Genomic DNA, 24,697 nt, shown 5'->3' on the forward strand with positions numbered 1-24,697 from the left:
AGCATTCAGCTACATATAAGAAAACATACAAGTGTGTCCAAGTTCCGACACCCTGTGCAACACCTCAACTGGCTCATATCAGAATCAGAAATCCTTTATTAGTCCCACAGCGGGGACATTTCCGCTTGTTACAGCTAAAGTGGCATAGCAGCTAAACAAAATGCATACCACAGAATAAGCTAACATATTAATTATATTATATATAATTATATTTAAAAACATTTTAGAAGGCCTCACGAAATACTTTAATGTAAATTCAAATGTGAAAGAATGTGTGTAATGTGGATATTGCTATCATTGACATTATTCACCCACGGATCTATGGGTTGGGGTATTGTTCCGCACGGACATTTTAGTTAACCGGACTTCCTGTTGATGTAAAATCCGAAAACATTTTAAAATAATAAAATAATACTTTATTCCGAGTGTGCTTGCTTTTCTCTTTGAAAGTCATCACATAACGCCATTGTAATACACGGTTCGGCTGCATTAAATATTACATCTGCCGTAGTTCTCTATTTATAGAGCCCTGATGAGACTTCTAGACAAACAGGAAGAACTGCCGCCGAAACTGAATATGTGACGTGGATCATAAATATATCAGCAATTAAACAACATCTTGCATTTCTTTTCACAAAATACGTCTTGCAGTATCAATACTAATTCGGCTGACTTTTATATTTGATCCAAATGGTAGATAGGCTGTATTTACAACATAAAGGTGCACAGCTGATAGAAAGGGACACCTAGTGGTTAAATCACGTTATTGCATTTTATTATTTTTATTATTATATATTAATAGGAGACACAGTCAGACACACTAATAAAGCTTTATTTAAACATTAAAGAATACTTTAGGTTAAGGTCTTCTTTTGAATAAGAAAAAAGCTTTGGGGGTATACATATTAAGCCTGACAAAGTACTAATATATTGCTTTCCTGCAATGTTAACTACTGTATAAGCACTTATTTTAACCGATATTATACATATGTATTATACTCTTATAAGATGTTTGTAGATAGTATAAGAAATGTGCAGAATATGACAGTTTAATGGTGGAGGTATACACACATATTGATAGATGTCTTGTGATGCACTGTTGAGGAACCTGCGACCAAAGGTTTTCATCTCCGACCTTGTCAGGTATTGAACAATCAATACATAAAGAACACAGAATTATTAAATATAAAACACAGAATTTGTGTGATTATACTAAATGGTTTACAAATAAACACCACTGCATATTTAAAACTGTTACACATGTTGCTGTAACGAAAAAATGTCCAACTTGGGATCAATAAAGTATATCTTATCTTAAGATGATCGATGCTACTGCCATATTTACAAAATGTGCCTCTGAACCTTGACAAGTGCATGTTTCAGGCTTATCAATGAACAACAGGAGGGGTCACAGACATAAGACCAGCTGTTAAATAAAGCTCTTCTGACCTTAGCTGTCATGTGGGTATATATTAATGCTGCCCATTATGGGCACAAGCAATTTTCACCCATTTATTAATTATATGTTTTACATTTGAGTGTTTCCTATCCCCTAAACCTCCAGGGATGTACACAGTTTTAATACTGGCAACTTCTTATTATGTTCTTAAAACGTCTTTTAAAACTACAATTCCCAGTAGAGACGTGCCATAGAACATGTTGCGAACATGGTTGCGAAACACACAATCGCCAGCATGTGTAGTTCTGGGGACGGGTTGGGGGAGGGGGGTGGTGGACCCATCCGAATCCAGTTTTGAATAGTCTGCCGTGGTTCCATCCCATTTCAAAGTGCTGCCTGTTCGGCGCTCGGCGTAACCCACGGCGCACTGCCACTCAAACATCCAATCACAGAGCTTGAGGACTCGTCACGGGGTTTGTCAAACATAGCGGAGAGAATACTTCTGTGTGTATGTGTTTGTGTGTGCCAGGTGTAATTCACATGGGGGGAGGGGCACATAAGGGGGGGAAACACATCTAGTGTATGTGTGTGTGTGTTGTATCTGATCCGGATGGTTACTAATTCCATTTCTTTATGGCGGTCATTGGTGTTAAAAAGTTGACTAAATCATCGAAAATTCAATGAAAGTGCTGATCAGCAATTGTTCAAATGTCTACTGTGAAGGAGATCATACACCTTAATGCAATCGAATGTAAAACAAAAAAGTTTTGATTGATGAAAGTAGTAAATCGGTCAGATTTGACCCGAACACAACAGGAGGATCAATGACCTTATTTTGTGTTGACTTTGTTGGAGTTTTGTCAGCTAGGAAGTCAAACTGTTTTGTTGTTATATGTAGGTGTGTATTTCAGATCTACATTTTTGTCCTTTTGGTACAAAGAGCATGTGTTGCGGTCATATTGCCATTAAGAACAAACTGAAACAGAAATTCTCATGTTGTCAGATTGGTTTATCAAGGACTAGGGAATATCGTTTTAGCTCCTTAATCTCAGTAAGATGCACACTTATGGGATACAACTAGGTGAAAAGATTACATTGCCTACTCCTAGATCTAGTGCCACTAAAGTCCCGTTCAATCTGTAGACCATTCGGGTCAATATAAATACAATTAATGCAAAGCTCCTTTACCCTTGACTCGGCTCTCCTGTGTCTGCACACCCTGTCCATTCTGGTGCTGTTACCAAACTACATGTAACTTTCATGACAGCAGCCGAGATGTTGCAGCCCCAGATGACCAGAGCATAAAAGATTGCTTATGCCATCACAGAGTCATGGAAGGTCTGAAGTAGTGCCCCCTGCACTCCAAAATACCTGTCTCCTCAGCAGATACAGTCTGCTCTGTCTCTTCTTGTAGATAGCAGCATTGATCCGACCAGTCCAGTTTATTGTTCAGATTAACACAAAGGTACTTGTTAGATTTCACAATCTCAATCCCTAAATATTTATAATATTAGTTATTGGGTTATATCTATTTGAAATGTGGTGTAGTGTTGCATGTTGCAAAAAGGGAATAATAAAACAAATCGGTATGTTCACACACACACACCCCCCCACACACACACACCCCCCCACACCCCCCCACACACACACACACACACACACACACACACACACACACACACACACACACACACACACACACACACACACACACACACACACACACACACACACACACACACACACACACACACACACACACACACACACACACACACACACACACACACTGAATTGACTGGCAGGCTCCCAGGTGTCTTCCCATTTTCTCCCACTGAAAAACACAATGAATAAAAACAACCATAAGATCATTGCATGTGCCACAAGATAATTTCATATGCATGGGTTATCATAAAACAACAAATTACTTAGGGTCAGTTTTGTAGAAGCCTGATAGTAAACTAGTTATGAAGTAATACATTTATTTATAACGCAGTCTAAAGAAAAGTTAACCAAAGAGCTGTGTTCTCACCATGATGCGCAAGGCAGCCAGCAGACCATTACCTCCTCTCTTCCCTACACACGGGCACACAAACAGACAAAAACAAGTGTTAGCCATATCAGCGACTACAGGTAAATGCATTGCTGCTTCCTGCTCTGTCAGTTTCAACATCTTACCTTCTCTACCCTTCTGTCTTTTATTCCGTTGTAGTTGAATATCTGCTGCCTTGAGCATTTTCTGCAGCCTGAAATGATGCAAATAAGAAGTTATAAACAAATGAAGAAAAGGTTTGGACATCCTCCAGACGAATATTTGATGAATGACTTTCATATAGGAAGAGAACATTAGCTAATCTGCAATGTGGCCTATTTGTGTCCAACTTCCTTTTTGTTTTATTTCATGAAACATAATTTCTAACCACCTTATAAATAAAGACAAGTCATTGAGCAAACCTTTATGGTTTTTTATGGTTATTAAAAAGAGAGGGATTATGGAAACCTGGATCTGATATCTTGTGTGCAAAAGGACTTGCGCGTGAATGGGAGAATAGTATACAGCTATTTATTTCTTCAGTAGGATGTACCACAAAAACAAAACATACCCTTATTCTTCTTCTTCATCATCCCTTCACCTGTGGTACTGCTACACCCATTTGCTACAGAGGTAGCAAGTCTTGGAGAGGAGGAGCGCTCTGTGGGCAAACCTGTGACAGATGTAAGAAAGTTAAATGAGTGACGGAAAGACGGTTTCCCTAAGATATCTGTGAATTGTGTTGTATTTGTTTTTCTGTTGTATATGTAAAATGACCTTGGGTTCCTTGAAAGGTGCATTTAAATGACAAGTGCTATTATTATAAACCATGATGCCAGAGGGCAAATAACACTCAACACTCATTATTGAAAATGTAATGAGTCACACAAACAAAACACTAACCCTTCTTCCTCTTCCCTGGCTGGGACGCAGCCGATGGTGAAGGGAGTGAATAGGTGCTTGCAGCTGGGACAGGGATGAGTGTCAGGGTGTACATCTCCTCGGATAGGTTTCCTACATAGAAGTAGAAAGAGTAGAATGGATGTACGCCACCTTCTTCAATGTACAGAACCTCCTATTTTACTGGAATTCGCGATGAACTATGCTGTGCTACTTACCAGAGGACTTGGTGGGGGTGTCTGCGGTGGCAATGGCGACTTCTGAAAAAGAAAAGGTTACAATTTGTAAAACATACAAATTGCTGTTAAAAGTGACAATGACTTTGAAGCTTACAAAAATAACACAAGTTTATATTGCATCAAGTACAACCCCTCAATGCACCATGCAAACATAATTTGACCACAGAAAAAGGACACATTGGTCTCTAACCCCACCAATAGGAATGTCCTCATAAGTGCTAATAAAAGTAATGACATTAAGTTCTTAGGCGTTATTTTTCTCATTAGGCAGTTCAACAAATGTCATTTTGAATGGTCAGCTCCTGGCTGTTTATAAAATTCTAATATAACGAATATAGTCAGAAAACAATAAAAATAGTGGTACAATAGACTTCTGCAATTACTTGATGTGGCTGGCGAGTTTTCCGCAGGAGGCTGTGGGGTTTCGGAGGCTGCTGCAGGCTCTGTATGACTCCAACCTAGATTAAAGAAAATAAGCTTTGGATAGCATCAACAACATCATGTAATTCACTAGTTCTCCCATTTGTATGCTTGATTTAAGGAAGAGGTGTAAGTTAATTGCTGTCAATTACCCCTATGGGCTCCTCCTAAACTTTATTAAGAAAACGACATCTAAGTGTCTAATTTCATTTCCAATGACATTATTGGTTAATTCTACAAAAATGTAAGTTACAGTACTACCTACTTAATAATTTCTTTATTCACTTTAACAGACAACAATACCTTTCGCAACAAACTCAAATAACACCTCCATCCTTCGGAGGCAGGTGGAGGCCTTGCTGCTGACATTGCACCTTGGCATCATTACTTCGAAGGTCCAGTCCTTCTTTATTCCAGGCTGGGCTAGGAACAAGACGCCTCTGGCTCCAAGGGCCTGACATTTTTCCAGCTTCCAACAAACCAAAATATACATTATTTCAGAACAATTATGCCCTGGTTATTTGCAAAGGCAAAACCAGTTGTTATATATAAATCACATACACTGCTTGCACAAATATTCAACCCTATGCAATAACAAAGACATTTTTTTTTATGCATGCATTAACAGTCTTAAGACTGTTGCGATCAGCAAGTAGAAGCTTTGAACATTATTCTGCATTGCATTTCTCATTTCTCTTGGCGGAATTTACACTGTATATATCATCTAGGTTTGTGGAGCAGCACTGTGGTTTATGAACAGTGCCATAGATTCTAAGTGGGATTAAGTTTCCAGCCATTCTACAACCTAAACGTCGCAATTTTTGATCACCTGCAGTATTTTTTCTTTTGCTTGGGATAATTGTACTACTAGAAGGTGAGTATTCACTTGGATGCCTTACAAGTATACTAGATGTTCTGCTGTTGCACACAGGCTCAATCACAGTACTGAGATAATATCTCTATCTCTAAAGTACACTGTGGAGTATTTATAGGGTTCTATAAGATATAATTGATTATGGTATTCATAATTAGGTTCCCATTAATGTGTATAATCACCTATAACTATTTTTTGTTGTGATTAGCTTAGAGTAAGCCCTTCATATATACATAGCGAGCCGGTCTATTTCACTCTCTTCTCTTTGCCGTGTTACTACAGTAATTCAATCGGAAGAAAAAAAACACTGGCTCTAGAGAAGGCCTTTCATGTTGTTATGGCAATGGATGGCCACTGTAGGTTTTTGTACACGCTTATAAAGGGAGAGGTACTCAGTTGGTTGCAATTTAGAAACCTCACTATTACACAGTGTACCTTTCAATTACATTGAATCAAATTCAGCGATGATTCGCCAAAGTTAAATAAACATAACTTATCCCTGTGTCTACAGTAGTTGTATTGACAGGGAGCAGACACACTGATGAAAATGTCTATTTCGAATGTAAGTTGAATTGGATAAATGATTAAATAGTGCAAATGTATTTAGCTGTGTTCTGACACAGTGCTTTAAAACTTGAATGTACATGTAGTCACATTTTTTTTGGGGCACACAGTTCATGCAGGTCATGACATTTGCATAATGTGCACCAGCTCAAAGCCCATTTCTACCTAGGGCTTTGAGCAGCAGATTTGTATTACGTAATTATGATCAGATATGGTCAGATATTACATTTCTGTATCAAATGTAAATATTTTTTCCAAATCCAGAATGAACAAGTACAGGGCTGTTATTAATTATGCATGCAGGCCAACAAAAAAAAAAGTCCATCACATACCACCAATGCAGCTTGATCCCTCAGGTGGGATGAAGTTTTATTCTTTTTTTGTGCCTGGACCCAGGTGTTTGCTTTCGTATCAAACTTGTCCATTCATTTGCTAAGGCGCAGTTTGCGGGCCTGAACCGCCTTGCAGAATTTGCAAGTTTTGCATGCCACATTCAGTGACATGCAGCAGCTTGAGCAATGCCTCGAAGTGGAACCTGGTCCTGGCATTCTTTTGGAGATAAAGACAAATAAAAGACAAGGTCATTTAAAACTGGGTTTCAAATTCAGAATGCAATCAAATACAAATATTGACTAATTTTCCTTTGTCTAGTCCGTGACTGTAAGTCCCTCCCCAAGCTACAACAAAAACGTTATCGTGTTTAGAATAGAATAAAAACACTTGCATTTTTATTTAATTTGAGTAAATTAATTTAGTATCAATGCAATAATGGCCCCTTACTTAGTTTTAGTACAATTTCAAAGCAAAGCTAAAATTCAGCGGTAAAATATTATGACATCGAAACGTAAGGCTACACAACTTCTACTATCTTACAAGCTTGACCATGACATTGCACTGTAAAAGCACTATCTTGAATTTGACGAAAATATATGATAATGTTAATCTGTTGAAATCCTATATATAAAATTGTTTTTATAATATAATCTAGAATTATAGCAGTGCTACAGTATAATACACTGCAACGTCGTCTACTGTGTTACCAGCTCGAATAAGACCATTTGAAATGTCCCTGTAAATTTTGCATAACAAAGAGATAAATATATGACACTGTGAGTCGATTGTAATGCTATATATAAATCGTGAAAAGTTTAAGTTCTTACCTGTGGGCACAACTACCTGTGTGTGTGTGTGTGTGTGTGTGTGTGTGTGTGTGTGTGTGTGTGTGTGTGTGTGTGTGTGTGTGTGTGTGTGTGTGTGTGTGTGTGTGTGTGTGTGTGTGTGTGTGTGTGTACAAAAGAGAAAGTGGTAAAGAGACAGAGAGGAAGATGGTAAAAATGGGGAGAAGACAGGAAGAAATGTAGGGAATATAGCTCTGAGGAGGGAGAAGAGAATAAATTGAAAAAGGCTCTTAAAAGTGCTGTTTGATCTTGCTTTGGTTTGGTATCTGTTGAAAGAAAAAAATACAGTGAACACTTTCCACTGTATGCAAGTATGACAGCCACAATAGGCATTTTTCCAAGCTTTGTATATACAGTGCCAAAAGTATTTAACTCAACATTTTCTTACATTAACTTTGTTTCCAACACAGCATTTACATTGTTAGCAGTTACGTTTTGGTGTACTTCTAAAGGTAATTATTCTAAAGGTTCTTATTATACATCCATGGTCTGTAGTTCGTTTATAGCATAACGTTAGCATTTTGCTTCTGGCCATTAGATTTATGATTCGAAAATTATAAAAGTAGGGTAGATATGTGGAGATTATCCGGCTGAACAAAAGGTGCATTTATCAAGCAGGTTCGTTTTCCACAGATCTTTTTCCAAAATCCTATGGAGAAATCCCATTTTCTCTGAGACGAGGGAACCAATAGTTGTAAAATGCTAACTCACTTCCGGGTTGTAGGACTCACCACTGCACTATACACAAGTTATTGAGCCGTTTCCGCTCTACATCCTGAACTCCTCCCTTCGATGCAATGCACTTCCGTTTTGGCGGACTGGGTTTGTTTTGCTAGCTAGCTCCGTTGTGCCGACAAAGCACTGATATCGCAGAGACAAAGAGGATATAACAATTACAACATGAAGAAAAGTGGTTCGGGAACTACGTGTGCGGTAGTTGGTTGCAATCACTCGAGAAAGCACCTGAACGAGTGGTTAGATAGAGAGTGCTACGACCACAAACCAGCACCCAGCACCCAGCCATGTTGTTCATTAAATACAGATAAACACAACAAATACTGCATGCATTGTATTTTTTAATATTATATATGAATATTTTCATAGTGATGTAATTGTGTGGGCTGCTTTTATATTTTAATTTGTAATACCTGTTAGGATTAAACATGTGATCTTTCTTGTTGAAGCCATTTCTTTAGTTTCCTCTCAACAATTAATTCATTCAGTGTTATGTATGTACAGTATGAGCTTAATATGAATGATGAACTGTGTTAAAAGAAATTGTAGCACTCTAAGGAACATATGAAATGCAATAATGCAATAACAGTGCAATAATGAAATTAAATTACATCAAACTTTATTTTCACTCAAACAGTACAGGCACATATGATATATTGCACAGCATAAAGAGATCATGTAAATTGTGCATTATGTAAACAACAGACAACTGTTGGCTCCTGTGGGCATGACCTAAATAAGGCAGTTTATTTTGGTTTTATGCTGGGCCACGTCGTCATGTTATCCTCCCAGTTTTGCACTGAATTCGGGTGGGGGAGAGTAACGCCATCTCCAGTCAAAGAAGTAGAATCGTGTTCCCAAGCTAGCATCACTGTTAGCATCGAAATCGCTGTGTTTACACCAGTGCCCGTCTGACTGTTTACATCGGTTTACACCGACAGACGCTGTGCAAAAGACTTCCGGCGGAAATGAAGTGCATTTGTGTAGTGTCATGGCGCTACCCGTGTTTTGGCGCGTAAACTTGTCTATATCTCCGGTCAAGTAAAGCTAATATGTGTTTAGCTAGCTCATGCTTTAAAAAGATATGTAACTACAACTGATTTACTTGCAATAAACATTAAAATATTGGAGGCATGCGGTGCAGCACATTACCTGCTTGGCGAAGTCAGACAGAGAGGAGGTTGTAGCCGATGTTCATGGTCATCGGATAGTAATCGGTAGCATGGTGTTCACTTACTACGCGACCGCACAATGTAACGTACAGTAATTCCACAACCACATAAATGGATTAACATCGATTTAGCTGGGGCTACAAAAATAAATAAATGAATGAATCTACTGGTTTGATCATTTGAACCAAAAGTGGTGCATTTTGCACTATTTTGACCCTTGAACCTTAGTGGTGTTTATTTTTCACGGAGTTCAGTTGCTAAGCGATCACACAACGTCACGTCCGGTATTTCCACAACAACACAAATGGATTAACATCGTAGCCTTTGTTTCTGCTAAAAGAGGTGTCGACCAGCTAGAGCCACAAGAAAATCGGCGAAATCGAGTGTGATGATTAAAAAATTAATTAAAAACATCTAATTTGGACAATAAAAACCGACCAATAGGCGCGGTAGACCATTTGCTTGGCACTTCCGGGTGTTTCTCCCTGTTAACAATACCGTGTAACTGTCACGCTTGAAGGGGATTAACATCGATGTAATACATGAGTGTAGCCTTTGTTTCTGCTGAAAGAGGTGTCGACCAGCTAGGGCCACAAGAACATCGGCGAAATCGAGTGTGAGGATTAAAAACATCTAATTTTAAAAAATTAAAATCGACCAATAGGCGCGGTAGAGCCTTTGCTTGGCACTTCCGGGTATTTCTCCACTGGTTAACATGGGTTAACAATACCGTGTAACTGTCACGTTTTGAAGGGAAAAAACCGTGACATATTCACGTCTCCCAGCGTGGTAAAACGTCACATGTTCACGTCTTGCCGTGATACCGGGTTGTAATTTTGTGTAATGTATCATAGGGTTTGATTTCGATAACAAACCAATGAATGCAAGGCAAGAGTCTGACTATTTTGATTTGTTAATCTATATTGACCCACAATAATTAGTTGTATAACAATGCTTTCCCTTATTTAAAAGACAACATATTTATCTTCACATCAAGGAAAGTCAATCAGACAGTAACGGGATGGTGAACATGCATCAGTGTCCCAGCCTGACTTTGACCAGAGAAGTCGTTTCGTGGTTTGTTCCATAATTTGAAAGAAACAATACACAGGTGTTAAGGACACCCTGTAGGATTTAAGGTTTTGCTTCTATCATTGTTGACATTTCACTTGAATAATTAAGGATCTCACCTTTCATTTTTAGTTGTATGAAGGCTACTTTTATAATATAACATCTACATGTGTAGTTTGAACACTTATGACCTAGTGTTTGACCAAATATTTAGTAATGCTTACCCACCGTTTACAAAACCAAAAAGAGACATGAAGGTTCATTGTTTTGATATGCAGAACTGCCCAAAGTTGTAAATACTCCATTTCAGAGTTGGTGTATGTAATGAGTTAAGCCAGCGTCCCTCACACAGCAGATGTTACTTATTTTAGGAAAGGACATGATGGCACTTTACCTTTGACTGAAATACATTTTCGAAAAAACAACCATTTTAAAGCTTGTTCACACAAGGAAAGCTAGTGTGAACACAAAATGTTCCAATTCAAAACCTATCAAGAAATAGTTGAGCAATGATGCCACCATGTGGACACAAAGCCACACTATGACAACACTTCAAATGCTAAACATTAATTACACGTATAAATGTAGTAATTTAAAGTGTGCACTTTAAGTTAATCATTTGTCAGCACAACTTTTCTGTTTCAATTAAATGTAATTCTCAATATGGACTGTTCACTCATTCACAAACAAAATGAGACTTCTTGAAGACCCTGGAATAAAAAGAGTCTCTTGCGTAGTTGAAGGTTAACAAAAGCACAAACAGGAAAGCGTCTGTTCAAAACTTTTATTAGAACTGTTTAAGTAAGGTAGCGTGGAGGAGAAAAAGGAGGCAGCATTGGTATGGGCAAGTGAACATGGGGATGAAAAGGAGGATGGGGTGCCGGAGTGGGCGGGGGATCTGGTTTCACAGTGGTAGCTGGAGTGGTTGGATATTGGGGATAGGGAGGGATCATAGGGTAAAGATGATAGTAAGGCATAGATGGTGGAAGCTGCGATGAGTGATTTTTAGCCTTTGGTTTAGTTGTAGTTGGTGTTGTCGCCGCAGTAGTTTTTGGCTTTGTAGCTGGATATTTGGGAGGGTTAAGGGGAGGATACATCGGCATATATTGTGGAAACGGCATCTGAGCGTATTGAGGCATCTGAGGCAGTGCAGGAATTTGAGTCGCCTTTGCAGTTGAAGGCTGTTTGGTCGTTGTCTCCGGCATCTTAGGGTATTGACGCATCAGATGGTATTGAGGCTTCAGAGCGGATTGAGGCATCAGAGCGTAGTGAGGCATCAGAGCGTAGTGAGGCATCAGAGCGGATTGAGGCATCAGAGCGTAGTGAGGAATCTGAGGCAGTGCAGGAATTTTAGGACTTCGAGTCGCCTTTGCAGTTGTAGGACGTGTGGTCGTTGCCTCTGGCATCTTAGGGTATTGAGGCATCTCAGGGTTTTGAGGCTTCTGAGGGTTTTGAGGCATCTGAGGGTTGAGGAACCTCAAGGTATTGAGGAACCTCAGGGTACTGAGGCATCTGAGGGTTTTGAGGCATCTCAGGGTACTGAGGCATCTCAGGGTATTGAGGCATCTCAGGGTACTGAGGCATCGGAGGGTACTGAGGCATCGGAGGGTACTGAGGCACCTCAGGGTATTGAGGAACCTCAGGCATCTGAGGGTTTTGAGGGTTTTGAGGCACCTGAGGGTATCGAGGCATCTCAGGGTATCGAGGCACCTCAGGGTATCGAGGCTTCTGAGGGTATTGAGGCTTCTGAGGGTATTGAGGCTTCTGAGGGTATTGAGGCACCTGAGGGTATCGAGGCACCTCAGGGTATCGAGGCACCTCAGGGTATCGAGGCACCTCAGGGTATCGAGGAACCTCAGGGTATCGAGGAACCTCAGGGTATTTAGGAACCTCAGGCATCTGAGGGTTTTGAGGCATCTGAGGGTTTTGAGGGTTTTGAGGCATCTGAAGGTATTGAGGCTTCTGAGGGTATTGAGGCTTCCGAGGGTATTGAGGCTTCTGAGGCATCTGAGGGTATTGAGGCATCTGAGGGTATTGAGGCATTAGAGCTACAGGCGAATTGGGGGGAGTCGTTTTGGAAGCAGTAGGTGCGGCAGGTTTGGAACACCAGAGAGATACTGGAATTCCTTGCCAACGCATCGGGAGTACATAACTTCCACCCTTTGGGAGAAAAACATACAATTAGAAAACAGCAAGGAATCACACAAACCTGTCAATGTTACAATCCGACTGTACAAGGCAAAAGATTAATCTCATGATATATCTTCTGAATAGATCATCATGGTGCAACATATTTGAATGTCGGTGCCCATCCAAAAAACATGGTTAATCAGTACATTTGAAAGCAAGCGAAAAACAACTCATTTGAAAAGCTGAAAACACATTTTCGCTTGAGATCAATATGATGCAGATTAAACATTTTATTTCTTTGGCTCTTGTTACACCATTCATAACTATAACAATTCACAGCACTAGCCATCTTTTTTTTTTAGACTCACTTCCTCCCTCTTTAAATCAGTTTCACATTACCTCTTGAACCATGTTGCAGCCATCATAGGGAACCAACAGGACAAGTGCATGCGAGTTCCTCTGCATGCTGTAGCCACAGGTAGACGGGACCTGGGACAGAGGCATTGGAGGTGTATTTCCTATGGGGTAAAAAGGTTCAGTGTTTATATATCATTGGTAGAGATAAATCAAGTCTACATTTAGGATATTATGGCTATTAAATGTACCTTGTTCTACTGCAAATTGTGAAGTTCCTGATCCCACCGCTCTGAACTTCAACTGGCCCGAACCACACTGCAGTGAGGGGCGGAGCTTCCTACAGGCAATATAGGCGGTCCAAAAATTGCAACAAAAAAGAATTTTTTTTTTTTTTTTTTTTTTTTTTGTTGCTTGGCGCAGTTTTGGCGCCCCCCCTCTATATCTGCAACCATTATTCTTACATAAAAAAAAAAATTCTAACATAAGGGAAAATGAGCCAAAAATCTAAAACGGTCGGTCGGTCTAAGAGCCTCGGCTTTAGGTGTTCACAGTCAGAACATGCTAGAGCGCTGTGCATTGATGGGTATCGGTCAAGTGTTTATAAAATTGAGCGTTGAGGAAAGAAAGACTAACGTTAGAGAACTATGAAGAGGCAAAAGCCATCTGGGGCGCAGTATAAAAACAGAAGAAAAGAAGAAGAAGAGAAACGTGCCAAGGTGAAAGGTATGCAATTTTGATTGTATTGTCAACATTAGCGAATGGATCATGTAGTCTTGCTAGTTAGCCAAGCCAACGTTAGCTAGCCAGCGTTTGTTATTGCCATTCAGTCGAAACTGTCATAAGGCTATTTTCTTTGTGTCATGAAATAGAAATATTAGTAATAATAACAATGTTAGTTTTGGTGTAGCGAACTAGCCAGTGTGGTGGAATGTTAGTTAGTTGGTAACGTTAGCTAACGTTAAGTTTACCTCAGAAAGCACATTGACTATCCGAGTCAAACATTTGCCAAATTCAACCCTGTCATAATGTGCGCTAACGTTAGCTAACTAGCTCAGTGGTTCTCAACTCCAGTCCTGTTGAATGTTTTCGTTCCAACCCAGAACTAACACACCTGATTCAACTGTTCTAATAAGATAGGCATAGCTCTTGATTAGTTGAATCAGACCTGTCAGGCTGTCCTAATGCTTACTAACTAAATAATAGCTACATTTAACAAATGGAAATTATTCAATGTTGATAATACACATTTTGTTATATCATTTTAGATTCACTTTTAAAATATCTGGGACCATCTGCTGCATCAGTTGACAAGGAACCGCCATGCACCTCAGCTGTGCCGGCTTCCTCAGGTGAGTGCAATGTGTCAATAGATGTTCCTGATGATAAATAATTGAATGTGAAATCCAGTCAATATATTTGCTCTTGTGTGTTCTTTCTATATTTATAGACCTAGAACCACATGAAGGAACGTCAGAACAGCAAGCTGCTCATCCTGATGAGATGACCACTGATTCCACCCTGCCACTGACCACTGTGTCTGTTTGTTCTGGTGAGTACAATATGTCAATAGATGTTCCTGATGTGATGATAAATAATTGAATGTAAAAATGACTGTCGTGCCATTTCTAATCCAGCCAATATATTTGCTCTTGTGTGTTCTCTATATATGTATAGGCCCAGAACCACTGCAAGGAACGTCAGAACAGCCTGCTGCATCTCATCCTGATTGCACCACAGATTCCACCCATACACTCTTCTCAGGTGTGTGCCTGATGAATGTAAAGATGTTTAGCTATAAACCTAATTGTCCTCATGCTTTCAAATAATTGCTTTCTGTTTTTATTTACATTTTACACACTGTCCCAACCTTTTTGGAATTGGGGTTGTGTGTGTGTGTGTGTGTGTGTGTGTGTGTGTGTGTGTGTGAAGATATTGTGAATATGAGGTGAGAAAATGTGCTTCACATGCCCTCCAGATGCAGCAAAGACAGACGATCCACTACCAACCGATCCTGCTGACTGCCCTTCACATCTCACAGACACAATGAGGACAGAGTTTGTTCGGAGAGGACCATATCAGATAACACCTGATTTCATTTTCCCAAGGAGAGATGATGGGAGAAGTTGCCACCACCAGTACTTCAGCAGGACCTTAGTAAATGGAGAAAGGATCAAAAGAAGTTGGGTGACATATTCAAAAAAGAAGAACAGTCTTTTTTGTTTTTGTTGTCAACTTTTATCTCCAAAACAAATTCATTTAACAAATGCAGGACTGTCGGATTGGAAAAATGCAAGTGCTGCTTTGACCAGCCATGAAAATAGTCCGGAACACCTGAACAATTTGGCGTCATGGAAAGAATTGGCAGTTCGATTAAAACAAGGTACAACAATAGACAAACAAGAGCAGGCCCTCCTTGAGGCAGAGAAGAGTCGGTGGAGAGCAGTGCTGACACGACTGGTTGCTATTGTACAGTCTCTGGCAGGGCGAAATATGGCATTGAGAGGAAAGACAGAAATACTCCACTCTCCTTCAAATGGAAACTTTTTGAAAGAGGTTGAGCTTTTGGCGCAGTTTGACCCAGTGATGAAAGACCACATCCACAAGATTAAAAGTCAAACATCCCACCACAGCTACTTGGGCAAAACCATTCAGAATGAGTTGATTGAATGCGTCAGTGGAAAGATTCTATCAACAATAGTGCAAGAAATAAAGATATGCAAGTACTTTTCCCTCATTTTAGAATTCACCCCGGATGTTAGCCACACTGAACAGCTGTCAGTAGTCATCAGAATTGTGACACTGGAAGAAGACCCCCAGATTAAAGAGCACTTCATGGGATTCCTAGTAGCAGAGGAGTCCACTGGTGAAAGTTTGTCCGCCCTGATTTTGAAGAGGCTGGAGGAGTTGCAGATTGCCTTTGATGACTGCAGAGGACAGTCACATGACAACGGCGCAAATATGAGAGGGAAGAACAAGGGAGTACAGGCCAGGCTACTGCAGTTGAACCCAAGAGCTTTGTTTGTGCCTTGTGGGGCACATACACTCAATTTGGTCATTGCTGATGCTGCCAAAAGCTCCAAAGATGCCATATCATTTTTTGGCATTGTGCAGAAGCTATACTGCCTGTTTTCTGCCTCTACACAGAGATGGGCCATCCTCAAGAAACACGTCAACCTTTCACTCAAAATGTGGTCAGAAACCAGATGGGAGAGCAGAGTGAAAGCTGTGGAGCCTCTGCGATATGAAGCCGCAGCTGTGAGAGAGGCACTGCTTGAGGTGAGAAACCAGGCCAAAGACCCAATCATCAGGATTGAAGCCCAGTCTCTGGCAGAAGAAGTGGGGTCATTCCGCTTTTCACTGTGCACAGTGGTCTGGTATGACATGTTAAGTCAAATTCAGCAGGTGAGCAAAGTCCTGCAGTCCCAAACAATGCAAGTGGATGTAGCAGTAAGTCTACTGAAAAAGACTGAAAAAGCTCTCAAATCCTACAGAGCCACAGGCTTTGTGGCTGCACAAACATCAGCCAAGGACATGTGTGAAGACATGAATGTGGATGCAGTCCTTGTGCAAAAGCGGCTGAAGTCAACAAAGAGGCACTTCTCATATGAGTCTCCTGATGAGCCATTGAGGAATGCCTTGCAAAATCTGGAGGTAACGTTCTTTAACGTGGTGGTAGATGCTGCAGTGTCAGCACAAAAGGAGAGGTTTACCACTCTTGAACATGTGCAAGACAAGTTTGGCATTCTGTACAACTTCCCAGACCTGCCACACCAAGAGCTGATGAAGCAAGCAGAGGCACTTGCACACACCTTAAGCCATGGAGGGCAATCTGATTTGGATGGGAAGGAGCTGGCTCAGGAGTTGGAAAATGTACCTGACTTGCCATCAAAGAGCATGACAACTCTTGAGTTGTTGAAATTCATACACACAAAGCAGCTCACCGAAATATATCCCAACTTGTGTATTGCTCTGCGGATCAGTGCAACGCTACCAGTAACAGTAGCTTCAGCCGAGAGGAGTTTTTCCAAATTAAAACTCTTGAAAACATACCTGAGGTCCACCATGGCTCAAGAACGCCTCAGTGGTCTGGCTGTAATCAGTATTAACCATGAGGTTGGTGGTCAGATTTCATATGATGATGTGATTGATGACTTTGCAGCGAGGAAGGCCAGAAGGATTGCACTGTAAATGGAAACCAGTAGGAGCTAATATGTAGGCCAACCTTGTGTGATGATAGGGAGTGGAATGTAAATAGTTCTTGAGACAAAGTGAATTTGTAATTTTTATGTATTTGTTTGTTTATTTAGCATATTATATTTTGATTATTTGACATGTGTAACATATTTTACAATACATAATTTTCTTTTAAAGCAAATGTGCCCGTTATTTTATTGTTTGTTATTGTTATTATTGTTTGTTAGCTAAGTTGTTTGTTTTAATTCTTTAGTGTGCACTTTACATTTCTTCTTAATTTTCTTTGAAAGCAAATTTGCACATTCTTTTATTGTTTGTTGATATTATTATTGTTTGTTAGCTAAGTTGTTTATTTGTTTTAATTCTTTAGTGTGCACTTTACATTTATTCTTAGCTCTTGTTCTTGCTTGTAATAAATAAAGCTGCAGTACTTTACTGTATAACTGTTAAGATGTTTTGATATTTTTTTTGGGGGGGGGGCGCAGTGGTGAAGCTCGCCTAGGGCACCAAATGTGCTAGGTCCGCCCCTGAGTGAGGGCGACATGCTCATCCATGACGAGTCTTTGGGACTGGCGACTTGTGTTGGGCTCAACCAGCCTGAAGGCGAATATAATATATTATTTTTTTCAATAGTTTGTACTTTAAAGAGAAGCAAAACAATTCAAGCAAAACAACAAACCCTTCAATACGTAATCAAAATATTTGTACCTGCAGAGTCTGCTTGATAAGCACCTTCATCCTCCTCATAAGCGTTTGAGGATGACTTATTGGTCCCGCCTGTGACTTGAGAATCTAGGCCTGACCCTTTTTCAAAAGCTCTCCCGAAAACAATTGTTCCCTCTTGGAACCCATTTGTTGTATCGGCTTCTTTTCTCCCTTCTCGTCTTTCTGTTTTCTTATGACGATAACAGTCTGTAGCTTGCGCAAAATAACACGTCAGAATAACAGCTGCAGCCAGGTAAACACCAGCGCCTTTTCTCTTGCGTATCATCCTGTTGCACATGACTGCTGGAAATGTGAGGAGATGAGATAACTTTCTTTGCCGCAACTATTTGAGCATCAGCAGGTGCTGTGACAACCAATACAGCTGTGATAGGCACTCATAGGACTCCCATTCTGTAAAATCAAACTCACTGCAGGTGGAGAGCACTTGGCAACGAAGCATGAGACAGGGCTTTTAATACTGGCACATATTACCACCAGGCAGTCAATCAACAAGGCAGGTGCAGCCTCAGCTAATGTTTGAACCTGTGTTCAATTAGCTTGCATCAGGTGGGCCTCGTTAAGACTTGTCTAACGTCTACAAAGTAAGCCCTGTGTATTGATCATGTAGATTGGGGGTGCCCAATACGTCAATCGCAAAGGTAGTGTGGGTAGATGGCATGGCATTGAAGCGCAAATGCGGCGCACCTTTATGCGCTTCAGAGGCGCTATTGGCCTAAGCGCTCCACAGTTTCTCCTCCGCTGTGAGGTTCCGGCGCTCGCAGTTCACTAGCAACGTTGGTTTCAAAGGCATACCAACTATTACAAATCCAATCCAAACAAACCCACTTTATTTGTATAGCACATAATAAAAACAGAGTGTTTACCAAAGTGCTTCACACCAAACATAACATTATAATAAAATATAATATTACAATAATAGATAAAAGGCACACATAAGAAAAGATAAAAGGATAAAAGGTACACATAAGAATTAATAAACGGTACATAAAGGCTATGGACAGACAATAAAAGCATACAAATCGATAAAACATTGCTCAGACTGACTCGAAAGCGAGGGAAAAGAGTTGGATCTTTAGGCGGGACTTAAACGTTTGGAGGGTGGGCGACAATTTGAAATGGGGGGGCAGGTCGTTCTAGAGCCTGGGGGCTACCGCTGGGAAGGCTCGATCTCCCCTGGTCTTTTTCTTGGTTTTAGGGACTACCAGAAGCAGCTGAAGCTAAATGAAGTCACAAGAATGATAGAGACATAACAAAACAGTATGTATTTTGGCATGGCTAATATAATTGTTGATGGCCAAACAGAGAAGTAACACAACTCTGCTCACATTTCAGGGTTTTTCTTTGACTTAGCCTACTTAAGAGGGAAAACATCTTTCCATATACAATTATTTTTACGATAAGCTTCTTAACAATTACTATCATGTTTACATAACAGTAGACTAAATACAACTCATATGATGTAATTAGGACCCTTATAAAATAGAAAAACATATTTTCTATATTGCTCCAATACTTTAAATGGAGATCAGAGGGTTGTGTGGATAAAAAACAAGAACAGCAGTACATCCAAAGACAATGGAAAGAAAACATGGAAATATACCAAGAATGTGTAGCTACACATCCTCAATTGTTAACCTATTATATTTGAAAGATATTCTCACCTCAAGTATTCTTAATATGAGACATTCCCCGTTGTTATTTTCCACGACTTGACAGGAAAGGGGAAAAAACGCAAAAAATGAATTATTTCCCCCAAATCTTTATTCACGAAGCAGTATACAAGTTGTATTCAAAAGTATACAAACAACTTTGCACAAGCTTGAGAGTCCAAAGTCCATCCTTTCAGAGTTCAAATGAAAATATCCCCTGATTCTTGGGTCTTCATAATTTTGTGTAATGTATCATACGGTTTGATTTCGATAACAAACCAATGAATGCAAGACAAGTCGGACTATTTTGATTTGTTAATCTACATTGACCCACAATAATTAGTTGTATAACAATGCTTTCCCTTATTTAGAACACAACATATTTATCTTCACATCAAGGAAAGTCAATCAGACGGTAACGGGATGGTGAACATGCATCAGTGTCCCAGCCTGACTTTGACCAGAGAAGTCGTTTCGTGGTTTGTTACATAATTTGAAAGAAACAATACACAGGTGTTAAGGACACCCTGTAGGATTAAAGGTTTTGCTTCTATCGTTGACATTTCACTTGAATAATTAAGGATCTCACCTTTCATTTTTAGTTGTATGAAGGCTACTTTTATAATATAACATCTACATGTGTAGTTTGAACACTTATGACCTAGTGTTTGACCAAATATTTAGTAATGCTTACCTACCGTTTACAAAACCAAAAAGAGACCTGAAGGTTCATTGTTTTGATATGCAGAACTGCCCAAAGTTGTAAATACTCCATTTCAGAGTTGGTGTATGTAATGAGTTAAGCCAGTGTCCCTCACACAGCAGATGTTACGTATTTTAGGAAAGGACATGATGGCACTTTACCTTTGACTGAAATACATTTTCAAAAAACAACCATTTTAAAGCTTGTTCACACAAGGAAAGCTAGTGTGAACACAAAATGTTCCAATTCAAAACCTATCAAGAAATGGTTGAGCAATGATGCCACCATGTGGACACAAAGCCACAATATGACAACACTTCAAATGCCAAACATTAATTAAATGTATAAATGTAGTAATTTAAAGTGTGCACTTTAAGTTAATCATTTGTCAGCACAACTTTTGTTTCAATTAAATGTAACTCTCAATATGGACTGTTCACTCATTCACAAACCAAATGAGACTTCTTGAAGACCCTGGAATAATAAGAGTCTCTTGCGTAATTGAAGGTTAACAAAAGCACAAACAGGAAAGCGTCTGTTCAAAACTTTTATTAGAACTGTTTAAGTAAGGTAGTGTGGAGGAGAAAAAGGAGGCAGCATTGGTATGGGCAAGTGAACATGGGGATGAAAAGGAGGATGGGGTGCCGGAGTGGGCGGGGGATCTGGTTTCACAGTGGTAGCTGGAGTGGTTGGATATTGGGGATAGGGAGGGATCATAGGGTAAAGATGATAGTAAGGCATAGATGGTGGAAGCTGCGATGAGTGATTTTTTGCCTTTGGTTTAGTTGTAGTTGGTGTTGTCGCCGCAGTAGTTTTTGGCTTTGTAGCTGGATATTTGGGAGGGTTAAGGGGAGGATACATCGGCATATATTGTGGAAACGGCATCTGAGCGTATTGAGGCATCTGAGGGTTTCGAGGCATCGGAGGGTTTCGAGGCATCTGAGGCAGTGCAGGAATTTGAGTCGCCTTTGCAGTTGAAGGCTGTTTGGTCGTTGTCTCCGGCATCTTAGGGTATTGACGCATCAGATGGTATTGAGGCTTCAGAGCGGATTGAGGCATCAGAGCGTAGTGAGGCATCAGAGCGTAGTGAGGAATCTGAGGCAGTGCAGGAATTTTAGGACTTCGAGTCGCCTTTGCAGTTGTAGGCCGTGCGGTCGTTGCCTCTGGCATCTCAGGGTATCGAGGAACCTCAGGGTATCGAGGCACCTCAGGGTATCGAGGCACCTCAGGGTATCGAGGCACCTCAGGGTATCGAGGAACCTCAGGGTATCGAGGAACCTCAGGGTATCGAGGAACCTGAGGCATCAGAGGGTTTTGAGGCATCAGAGGGTTTTGAGGCATCTGAGGGTTTTGAGGGAATTCAGGCAGCAGAGGGTTTTGAGGCATCTGAGGGTATTGAGGCTTCTGAGGGTATTGAGGCATCTGAGGGTATTGAGGCTTCTGAGGGTACTGAGGCATCGGAGGGTACTGAGGCATCGGAGGGTACTGAGGCATCGGAGGGTACTGAGGCACCTCAGGGTATTGAGGAACCTCAGGGTATTGAGGAACCTCAGGCATCTGAGGGTTTTGAGGGTTTTGAGGCACCTCAGGGTATCGAGGCTTCTGAGGGTATCGAGGCTTCTGAGGGTATCGAGGCACCTCAGGGTATCGAGGCACCTCAGGGTATCGAGGCACCTCAGGGTATCGAGGCACCTCAGGGTATCGAGGAACCTCAGGGTATCGAGGAACCTCAGGGTATCGAGGAACCTCAGGAATCTGAGGGTTTTGAGGCATCTGAGGGTTTTGAGGCTTCTGAGGGTATTGAGGCTTCTGAGGGTTTTGAGGCATCTGAGGCATCTCAGGGAAATGAGGCATCTGTGGGGTTTGAGTAATCTGAGGGTATTGAGGCATCTGAGGGTATTGAGGCATCTGAGGGTATTGAGGCATTAGAGCTACAGGCGAATTGGGGGGAGTCGTTTTGGAAGCAGTAGGTGCGGCAGGTTTGGAACACCAGAGAGATACTGGAATTCCTTGCCAACGCATCGGGAGTACATAACTTCCACCCTTTGGGAGAAAAACATACAATTAGAAAACAGCAAGGAATCACACAAACCTGTCAATGTTACAATCCGACTGTACAAGGCAAAAGATTAATCTCATGATATATCTTCTGAATAGATCATCATGGTGCAACATATTTGAATGTCGGTCCCCATCCAAAAAACATGGTTAATCAGTACATTTGAAAGCAAGCGAAAAACAACTCATTTGAAAAGCTGAAAACACATTTTCGCTTGAGATCAATATGATGCAGATTAAACATTTTAGTTATTTGGCTCTTGTTACACCATTCATAACTATAACAATTCACAGCACTAGCCATCTTTTTTTTTAGACTCACTTCCTCCCTCTTTAAATCAGTTTCACATTACCTCTTGAACCATGTTGCAGCCATCATAGGGAACCAACAGGACAAGTGCATGCGAGTTCCTCTGCATGCTGTAGCCACAGGTAGACGGGACCTGGGACAGAGGCATTGGAGGTGCATTTCCTGTGGGGTAAAAAGGTTCAGTGTTTATATATCATTGGTAGAGATAAATCAAGTCTACATTTAGGATATTATGGCTATTAAATGTACCTTGTTCTACTGCAAATTGTGAAGTTCCTGATCCCACCGCTCTGAACTTCAACTGGCCCGAACCACACTGCAGTGAGGGCGACATGCTCATCCATGACGAGTCTTTGGGACTGGCGACTTGTGTTGGGCTCAACCAGCCTGAAGGCGAATATAATATATATATATATTTTTTTTCAATAGTTTGTACTTTAAAGAGAAGCAAAACAATTCAGGCAAAACAACAAACCCTTCAATACGTAATCAAAATATTTGTACCTGCAGAGTCTGCTTGATAAGCACCTTCATCCTCCTCATAAGCGTTTGAGGATGACTTATTGGTCCCGCCTGTGACTTGAGAATCTAGTCCTGACCCTTTTTCAAAAGCTCTCCCGAAAACAATTGTTCCCTCTTGGAACCCATTTGTTGTATCGGCTTCTTTTCTCCCTTCTCGTCTTTCTGTTTTCTTCAGACGATAACAGTCTGTAGCTTGCGCAAAATAACACGTCAGAATAACAGCTGCAGCCAGGTAAACACCAGCGCCTTTTCTCTTGCGTATCATCCTGTTGCACATGACTGCTGGAAATGTGAGGAGATGAGATAACTTTCTTTGCCGCAACTATTTGAGCATCAGCAGGTGCTGTGACAACCAATACAGCTGTGATAGGCACTCATAGGACTCCCATTCTGTAAAATCAAACTCACTGCAGGTGGAGAGCACTTGGCAACGAATCATGAGACAGGGCTTTTAATACTGGCACATATTATCACCAGGCAGCCAATCAACAAGGCAGGTGCAGCCTCAGCTAATGCTTGAACCTGTGTTCAATTAGCTTGCATCAGGTGGGCCTCGTTAAGACTTGTCTAACGTCTACAAAGTAAGCCCTGTGTAGGTATTGATCATGTAGATTAGGGGTGCCCAATACGTCAATCGCAAAGGTAGTGTGGGTAGATGGCATGGCATTGAAGCGCAAATGCGGCGCACCTTTATGCGCTTCAGAGGCGCTATTGGCGTAAGCACTCCACAGTTTCTCCTCCGCTGTGAGGTTCCGGCGCTCGCAGTTCACTAGCAACGTTGGTTTCAAAGGCATACCAACTATTACAAATCCAATCCAAACAAACCCACTTTATTTGTATAGCACATAATAAAAACAGAGTGTTTACCAAAGTGCTTCACACCAAACATAACATTATAATAAAATATAATATTACAATAATAGATAAAAGGCACACATAAGAAAAGATAAAAGGATAAAAGGTACACATAAGAATTAATAAACGGTACATAAAGGCTATGGACAGACAATAAAAGCATACAAATCGATAAAACATTGCTCAGACTGAATCGAAAGCGAGGGAAAAGAGTTGGATCTTTAGGCGGGACTTAAACGTTTGGAGGGTGGGCGACAATTTGAAATGGGGGGGCAGGTCGTTCCAGAGCCTGGGGGCTACCGCTGGGAAGGCTCGATCTCCCCTGGTCTTTTTCTTGGTTTTAGGGACTACCAGAAGCAGCTGAAGCTAAATGAAGTCACAAGAATGATAGAGACATAACAAAACAGTATGTATTTGGGCATGGCTAATATAATTGTTGATGGCCAAACAGAGAAGTAACACAACTCTGCTCACATTTCAGGGTTTTTCTTTGACTTAGCCTACTTAAGAGGGAAAACATCTTTCCATATACAATTATTTTTACGATAAGCTTCTTAACAATTACTATCATGTTTACATAACAGTAGACTAAATACAACTCATATGATG

The 24,697-nt window shown here is 40.7% G+C and overlaps 4 protein-coding genes across 13 annotated transcripts; 1 reads left to right on the forward strand and 3 right to left on the reverse strand.

Moving 5' to 3' along the window:
• Window positions 1–2,393: 2,393 nt before the first annotated feature.
• On the reverse strand, window positions 2,394–9,780 carry LOC307018194 (uncharacterized protein). 4 transcript variants are annotated; one of them, XM_079648331.1, is made up of 11 exons: window positions 9,494–9,780; window positions 7,589–7,872; window positions 6,761–6,977; window positions 5,294–5,459; window positions 4,954–5,028; window positions 4,550–4,591; window positions 4,335–4,445; window positions 4,033–4,104; window positions 3,578–3,645; window positions 3,432–3,475; window positions 2,394–3,233 (listed from the first exon to the last, which is right to left on the reverse strand). In XM_079648331.1, the coding sequence occupies exons 3-11, from the start codon at window positions 6,851–6,853 to the stop codon at window positions 2,894–2,896; spliced, it is 1,011 nt and encodes a 336-aa protein (XP_079504457.1). In that variant the 5' UTR covers window positions 6,854–6,977; window positions 7,589–7,872; window positions 9,494–9,780; the 3' UTR covers window positions 2,394–2,893. The 4 variants fall into 4 exon arrangements, 3 of the variants coding, with proteins under 3 accessions (XP_079504457.1, XP_079504456.1, XP_079504458.1); XM_079648330.1 differs by having other exon boundaries at window positions 4,003–4,104; XM_079648332.1 differs by lacking the exon at window positions 5,294–5,459 and having other exon boundaries at window positions 4,003–4,104; window positions 9,494–9,778.
• A 2,335-nt stretch (window positions 9,781–12,115) lies between these two features.
• On the reverse strand, window positions 12,116–13,430 carry LOC307019931 (uncharacterized protein; the record flags this gene model as incomplete). The annotated part of the gene is made up of 5 exons (XM_079651030.1): window positions 13,320–13,430; window positions 13,114–13,232; window positions 12,230–12,744; window positions 12,161–12,177; window positions 12,116–12,123 (listed from the first exon to the last, which is right to left on the reverse strand). Exons 2-5 carry the CDS (start codon window positions 13,216–13,218, stop codon window positions 12,116–12,118), a joined length of 645 nt encoding a protein of 214 aa, XP_079507156.1. The 5' UTR covers window positions 13,219–13,232; window positions 13,320–13,430.
• Window positions 13,431–13,510: 80 nt separating this feature from the next.
• On the forward strand, window positions 13,511–17,721 carry LOC307018962 (zinc finger MYM-type protein 1-like). 5 transcript variants are annotated; one of them, XM_079649521.1, is made up of 4 exons: window positions 13,511–14,420; window positions 14,519–14,620; window positions 14,746–14,832; window positions 15,001–17,721. In XM_079649521.1, exon 4 carries the CDS (start codon window positions 15,025–15,027, stop codon window positions 17,257–17,259), a length of 2,235 nt encoding a protein of 744 aa, XP_079505647.1. In that variant the 5' UTR covers window positions 13,511–14,420; window positions 14,519–14,620; window positions 14,746–14,832; window positions 15,001–15,024; the 3' UTR covers window positions 17,260–17,721. The 5 variants fall into 5 exon arrangements, with proteins under 5 accessions (XP_079505647.1, XP_079505645.1, XP_079505646.1 ...); XM_079649519.1 differs by having other exon boundaries at window positions 15,047–17,721; XM_079649520.1 differs by having other exon boundaries at window positions 15,053–17,721.
• Window positions 17,722–20,876: 3,155 nt separating this feature from the next.
• LOC307018964 (uncharacterized protein) lies at window positions 20,877–23,680 on the reverse strand. Of its 3 annotated transcripts, none has more exons than XM_079649525.1 (5): window positions 23,216–23,680; window positions 22,961–23,098; window positions 22,755–22,873; window positions 22,036–22,386; window positions 20,877–21,981 (listed from the first exon to the last, which is right to left on the reverse strand). In XM_079649525.1, exons 1-5 carry the CDS (start codon window positions 23,508–23,510, stop codon window positions 20,905–20,907), a joined length of 1,980 nt encoding a protein of 659 aa, XP_079505651.1. In that variant the 5' UTR covers window positions 23,511–23,680; the 3' UTR covers window positions 20,877–20,904. The 3 variants fall into 3 exon arrangements, with proteins under 3 accessions (XP_079505651.1, XP_079505652.1, XP_079505650.1); XM_079649526.1 differs by having other exon boundaries at window positions 20,877–21,639; window positions 21,856–22,386; XM_079649524.1 differs by having other exon boundaries at window positions 20,877–22,386.
• Window positions 23,681–24,697: the final 1,017 nt, after the last annotated feature.

The sequence above is a fragment of the Notothenia rossii genome (genome assembly GCF_949606895.1).
Source record: "Notothenia rossii genome assembly, chromosome: 9".
Lineage (NCBI taxonomy): Eukaryota > Metazoa > Chordata > Actinopteri > Perciformes > Nototheniidae > Notothenia > Notothenia rossii.